This window comes from Antechinus flavipes, chromosome 5 (genome assembly GCF_016432865.1).
Source record: "Antechinus flavipes isolate AdamAnt ecotype Samford, QLD, Australia chromosome 5, AdamAnt_v2, whole genome shotgun sequence".
NCBI lineage: Eukaryota > Metazoa > Chordata > Mammalia > Dasyuromorphia > Dasyuridae > Antechinus > Antechinus flavipes.
The window spans coordinates 101,109,701-101,116,843 of NC_067402.1; the positions used below are offsets into that span (position 1 = coordinate 101,109,701).

The 7,143-nt window shown below is 38.3% G+C and overlaps 1 protein-coding gene across 1 annotated transcript; it reads left to right on the plus strand.

Annotated features, from left to right (window-relative positions):
* Nucleotides 1–6,174: 6,174 nt before the first annotated feature.
* TAS2R38 (taste 2 receptor member 38) lies at nt 6,175–7,143 on the plus strand. Its single transcript, XM_051963157.1, has one exon. It carries the CDS (start codon nt 6,175–6,177, stop codon nt 7,135–7,137), a length of 963 nt encoding a protein of 320 aa, XP_051819117.1. The 3' UTR covers nt 7,138–7,143.

The window sequence follows — 7,143 nt, forward strand, 5'->3', positions numbered from 1 at the left end:
CTTAGAACTGCGTAGGGGGAGCCTCAGGAAGGAGGCTTCTGGAGTTAGTGCTGCATCCCAGGAGGAGATCTAGCAAGAGCACACGCCCCTCGCCATCTCAAGAAACCTATTAGTTCCTTCAACACCTGCCATACATAACCTCCTGCTTCAGAGGCCAAGCCCTTTTTTACTTCCTGGGCCTGCCCTACCAGCTGACGTGGCGTACAGCATGGCACATCTCAAAGAGAGAGCAGGGCTTCATTGCCCTTTACAGCTTGGAGTTAGAAAGACTTAGGTTTAAATCAACTTTGGCCATGTTCACAAATTATGTGATCCTGAGAAATCCATTTAATCTCATCTGCCTCAAAAAATTCCCGAGGTCTTATCTACTAAATCATAGACAGGTTGTAACTGTTGATGGACGAAATTCTCTATCTTGACATAAATGATAGATATGGATATATCTCTAGTTGAAACTTTTAAAGATTGTCCAGTTCAATCTCCTTAACTTATAAATGCAGGAATTCAAATCCAGAGTAAAGTGACTTATCTTACAGCCATCAAGTGGTAAGTACAAGAGCCAGGATTTGAAACTAGGTCCTCTTAGTCCAACTCCAGAGTGGTACAAATCTAGGGCATTAGAGGGAACCACCAAATGGGATCAAATACAATTTCATGATTTTTTATTTTCATTTAGTTGCACGTATGTAGGAACAAAAACAGTAGATCGTGGGAGTAAGAAAAGACTGAGGCTTGGTAAGGCATGATTGGTAATATGATAAGGGGTAAGAGATTCAAGAAAAAAGGGTACTGTAGAGTTAAAATGGTTCACCAAGAAATCAGGATGGGCAAAAGAGAGGCGCATTAGCTGGTTCAGGTTTGGGAAAAAATTGAGGAATCAAGGGGTTGGAAATCACCATGTAGATGAAAAACAAGGTTGGGAGTTAAAAAGTGGAGAGTAGAATGACAATAGAGTTCCCAGATTTATCAAATCTGGGAACATGGAAGTGGTGTATTTGTGGGTAATAAAAAAAAGTATGACCATTTGCAAAATGAGTAAATTAAGGAACTGTGGGATTACTGTGTTTAGGGAGTATCTATATGTATGTTGAAGTCCCCTAATATTAGGGTAGGAGTTGGGAAGGAGAGGAAAACTGTGAGTCAGGCACTGAACTCATTGAGGAAAATGTAGTATCCTAAAGATCAGCAGACAACAGCTACCAGAATTTTGATTACATGGTAGATATGATTGACAAAGAACAAGAAGTTACTTAGTAATAGTGGTAGAAAGAGAATCTGGAAGTGGTAAAGGGGAATTAGTAGTATTCCAGCTCTTCCATCTTGACAAGTGAGTTGGGGAAAATCAGTGAAAGCACAGCCAGTGATAGAAAGGCAGACCAGGGAAATTATATCTTTAGAAGGGAGCCAGATCTCATTGAGAACCAGGAAATGGAGGGAATGGGAAAAGAAAAAATTTAAGATGAAAGCAAGTTTGTTATTTATTGAGCAGGCATTCCAGAGAGTATAATGTAATGTATACATAGCTTTGTTTTGCTTCCCACCAGCTCACATGAGGATTCATAGCAAAACATTGTCCAAGTTGGGTTGGGAAGAATGGGAATAAAGAATCAAGCAATGGTCAATCAAAAATATAATTTGTAAGATGACAACAAAGAGTTCAGAATCACTGGGAAGCAAAAGATATAATAAGTGGGGTCATTTGTTAATCATTGAGGAATAATTTCAGGTACATTTTCATTGTGCATAGAGCTCTAGCCTCAGAAAGGAGATCTTTCAGGACTGTAGGCAGTTCAGGCGAGGTGACAAGTGTTGAAAGTTGAAGGAATGGTACTTCTCCTCTTCCCCCAAGATAGTTGTGCTTTGTCAACAACAAGCTTGAGACTTGATGGAATGGCCTTTCTCCCCTTTCCTAGAAAAGAACCTGGCTGTGGTTAGAAAAGTGTTTTTCTTCTTCCCAAAAAAGAAAGGAGATTTGGCAATGAGAGAATAGTGTTTCTCCTCTTCCCATGGGTAGCTGGAAACTGGGAAGAAGATATTGCATGATGGAATGGTTACCTCAAAGTCAGAATACAGTGAGCAATGGAGTGGTGGTTCAGCTCTTTTCCTGAAACTAAGCAACAGACTTGATATGATGGAAAGTAATTGATCTTTCCAAGGAGACTTGAGACTAGCTAGAGGAATCAGCACAATGGAATCTAGTACTTTCAATTTACCAGATACTTTGCTCACAATAACTCTATTAGGCAGATTTGGCAAGAACTATTATTCTCATTTAACAGATAAAAAAGTTAAGGCTCATAAAGGTTAAGCCCAGAACTCCTTTATGCTTTTAACCTATGTACCTCTCTGCAGCCTATCTCCCTTTTCCCATTAGTGAGTTCCTCCTGAAGTCTCTGTTTTGCAAAAAGGTCCAGGCTAATCTTCCTTCATTATCCTAATGTCCCTGTTTCTGAAAATTATGTCCTTATGTCAGGTACCATCATTCCCTCATCCACACACATAGACATACATATGTGTATATGCCCACACATACATATACACACAGAGCTTTTCCTTCTTATACATCTTCCTCACTAAACTCTATGAAGTCAAAATTTGCCTTTCTTTTTGCTTCTATTTGTATCCCCAGCATTTAGTGTAGTATCTTTCTCATAAGCATTTAATAAATACTTATTTTCTTTCTTCCTTCCACAATTTATTTAGCCATTCACCAATAGGGAGATACCCTTTAGTTTCCAGTTTTTCACTACTACTAAATGAGCTTCTAAACATATTTCTATACATTTGAGTTCTTTTCCTCTTTCTTTGATCCCTCTGTATATTTTTAGACAAATAGTAATAAACAAATATTTGTGCAGTGTAACATGGTATGCCAAACTACCTTATATTTATATGACAGTTGGTACTTAATAGTTAATATAATAGGTCTTAGAGCTAAAAGGGATCTTAAATACCATCTAACTTAAATAAATATCTTTTTATATGTGAGAAAGCCAAGTCTCAAAGAAAAGAAATGACTTACTTTCAGGTCACAGAGCAGGTTAGAAGCTGAGACAGGACTAGAATATGGTTACTCAAAGAGAAGTCTTTGCTGTTTATTATTATTATTCTTTGCCACATACTATCTTATTTTACACAACTTCGTGAAATAATTGGGAGAAATATTATAATGTCCATCATACAGATAAGAAAATGAAGGCTCAAAGAGCAGGTTATACAACAGGAAGTGGTTTACCCTTTTAATCTTTTAAATCCAACTCCAATGTCTACTGCCTTCCTTCTACCCCCTTCTCTTTTCTTTTCCTCTTTCATTCCTTCATTGCTTCTCTCTCTCTCTCTCTCTCTCTCTCTCTGTGTGTGTGTCTGTCTGTCTGTCTGCCTCTCTTGTCTGTCTTTCTCTCTCTGCCTTTCTGTCTCTATGGTATCTTTAACTCTGGCTCTTTGTCTCTGTCTCTGCCTTTCTGTCTCTGTCTCTCTGCATGTATCTCTGTCTTTTTTTCTTTGTCTCTGTGTGTGTGTGTCTCTGTGTTTCTTTCTGTCTCTCTTTCCTGCCCTCCTTCCCTCCCCTTTTCCAAACATTAAGAAGCAAGAGAGGAATGGAAAATATCATACAATCACTGTTTTACAGTTTGAAGAATAATGAGAGATCATCTAGTTCAACCTCCCCCCTCATTTTTTGACAAGGAATTTGAATCCCAAAGATGAGGGAATTGCATGATTACTATCATGCAGATAGTAAATAGCAAAACCTGTATTTAAACCCAGGATTTCTGACACCAAATATTATATTCTTTTTTGTGTAATGTAAGAAAAATAATGGAGTATCCCAAACCAATTTTTCCCCAATATTTCAATATTTCAAAATGCCATCTTAGCATTGCTCTTAGTAATGCCATGAAAACTTTCAATAACAGTTCTTTGTGCTTTGTCAACAACATATAGAGTGATAAAAATAATACTTTGTTAATCTTCATTATCATATTTATGGTTGTTTAAATGACCTTTGGTTTCTTAATCAAGTTAGACTAAAACTAATTAGCCCACATCCTTGACATTTGTGCCTGTTGCATGTTTCTTTCTTTCTTTTTTTTTTTTTTTACTCATAGAGAAGTTTCTGGAAGATGATTCATCATCATCATCATCATCATCACCTCAGGATCTTTGATCAACACATAGGCACATATTAGGGTGAAAATCAGGCAAGATGAAATTGTCAGGAAATGGATTTCAAAAGTGTGGAAACAGCATCCAGAGTAAGTGACAGTTTCCATAAAATGTACATCTCTAAAATCATAAAGCTTAAGAAGGAACTCCAAAGTCTTCAAGGATAGTATTGAAAATCAATGGGAAAGCAGAGTATGCTGCCATATTTAATCAGAATGGTACACAAGAGCTTTTGTGAAGTTACATTTTGCCTTGGATCTACTCTTGTGATGATAACAGGTAATAAGTACAGCTGTGCCTTGAATAAATAAGATAATATCTTCGTACTTTGTTGATGACTTCTTTTAGTGAAGAGGAAAAAACTCTTCAATTTTATCTATAATAAGCATTCAATAAATATTTGTTGAAATGCATTATATAGAAAAAGAAAGCTCATTCAAGTCTGGAAAGAAGCAAAGTATGCAATTAGAGAGAAAAAAAACAATTTATTAAGAAAAAGATTGGAACTATAAGATTGACTTCTTTGGACAACCAGGGAGTAATCTCAGATAAGATCAAAAGAGAAAGAATATCAACTTGTCAAAGAGCTAGGCAAAAAAACTACCATATGCCAAGATACTGAACTTTCTCTAGAATTTAAATATTTCTTAAGAATTGATTGTATAAATTGGTATATTAAATTGGACACATAAAGTTAAATGCCATACTTGCTTGTCTGTGTAATTTTAATATAAATCTTCACATTTAGGGTCACAGATTTAGAATTATGAGAGCCCCCAGATGTTATCTAATCTAACTTCCTCACTTTACAGATGAGGAAACTGAGATTTAGAGAGGGTAAATAATTTGCCCAAAATAAGTAGCAAAGATCAGATTTTAATCCAGATCATCAAATGCCTAAAGTGAGTAGCAGAGGTTAAATTTGATCCAAGTCATCTGATTTCAATCCTTTTAGCTACAACCAAAAGTGAGATATCCCACTTAAAATCCACTGAAGAACATTGTCCTGGGAGTGACTTTGTATCTGATTTGGTTACAGCCCTATTACTATTACCACCTTTATTGCATTAACAAAACTTTTATTGCATTAACAAAACATTCTTTTGCAAGAGCCTTGAGAGGTAGATTAAATAGTGGCATCCTATAGCCACATGAGGGAGCCTCAAAGTCCTCAGATGGTAGTAGTTAAAACTACAATTCTCTAAAGGAGACCCAGAGAAAGAAAATTCTGATCTAAATTACAGCCTGATTCTCATCCAACAAAGAAGAAAGTCCTGGACTTAATGAAAATCATGCAAATGAAGAGAGATACAGTTTCATATCAGGTTCCCCAGAGCCCTTGTTTTGCATCCTGCCATCTCCCATGAGAATCTACAAGCAAATTCCAGCCTTTTTTGCACATGTACTTGTCTACGTTGACAGTTGGCCTCAGGAAGTAAAGACATTCTCCCGTTTGCATTCCCATGCCCAGATTTCCTGGAGAAACTGTTCTGTGCAGCACTTTGATTTGATAAAAGTTCTAACATCACCTTTGAAGTGGTATCTGATGACCTGAGCATCCAGAATCTGGTCTATGTGAAAAGAGGAAAGATTAAACCCAAGCAAACATTTTATACCCTTAAAAAAATTCAAGAGTTGTGTTCTTCTTCCTCCTTAGGGGATCTTGGCTTTAGAACTGAGAGGGATCTTGGAGATTACTAAACTTCTCATTTTATGGATGAAGGAACTGAGGAATATAGATGTTAAATGACTTGCCCAGATTCACATAGGTACTACGTATCTGAGGCAGGATTTGAACTCAGGTTTTCCTGACTCCAAGCTCAGCTCCCTGTTCACTGGGCCACCTTGCTCCCTCCATTTCCAGGTCGGGGGAAAGAAAAGTTCAAGCTGTAAGAAGTAGTTCCCAAGTTAGACTTTGAGAGTTCCACTCTCAGACTTTGTTTTGTGCTGCTCTGGGAGAAGCTGTAATATTCCTTCTGCCTGAGGTTATCCAACTAGAGAAGAAACAGCATGGCTCCTCTGGCCCTGCCCATCACAGTGTCCTATGAAATCAAGTGGATGTATTTCTTCTTCTCCATCCTGGAGTTGGCGGCAGGAATCCTGAGCAATGGCTTCATTGTGCTGGTGAATGTCTGGGACCTGGTGAGGAGATACCCACTGTCCAAGAGTGACCTTGTGCTGCTAAGTACGGGCACCTCTCGCATCTTCCTGCAGGCTTTGCTATTTCTGGAATCCATTCACCTCACCCATTACCAAGTGATGAAAGACCCACTGAACTCCAAGTACAAAACTGTCATCTTATTTTGGATGCTTGCCAACCAGACCAGCTTCTGGCTTGCCACCTGGCTTAGCATTCTCTACTGTGCAAAAATTGCCCGAGTCTCTCATGCCTTCCTACTATGGCTTAAAGGCTGGCTCCTCATGGCTTTCCCACAGCTGCTGCTGGGTTCCCTGATTGTTCCTTGGATCAGCGTCATCCCTTGTATGTGGAAACATTTCAGCTTTTTCTACTCCAACTCTGCAGTTTCATTCTCCAGCAACATCACAGAAAAAAGCCTAGAGGAAAGATTCAATTTTTCCTATTTTTACCTTCTTTGCAATTTGGGAAACATTCTTCCCTTCCTGATCTTCCTTGCATCTTCTACTTTGCTTATCATCTCCCTGGGAAGACATTTGAAAACAATGTCAGCCCAAGCTACTGGCTCTGGAGACCCCAGCCTGGAGGCCCACATCATTGCTCTCAGGTCTTTGATTTCCTTCCTTTTCCTCTATGTAATAGGATTTGTAGCTGCACTAGCAGCAGTTCCTCTCACCTTAGTTTTTTCCAGCAAGATTGGGGTGATGATATGTGTGGGGATAATGGCTGCCACCCCCTCAATACACTCAGTCATTTTGATTCTTGGCAATAGCAAGTTGAAAAGAGTTCTCAAAAACATTTTGCGTTGGGTTCAGAGCTTTTTAAAGGATGTGTAGTCTAGT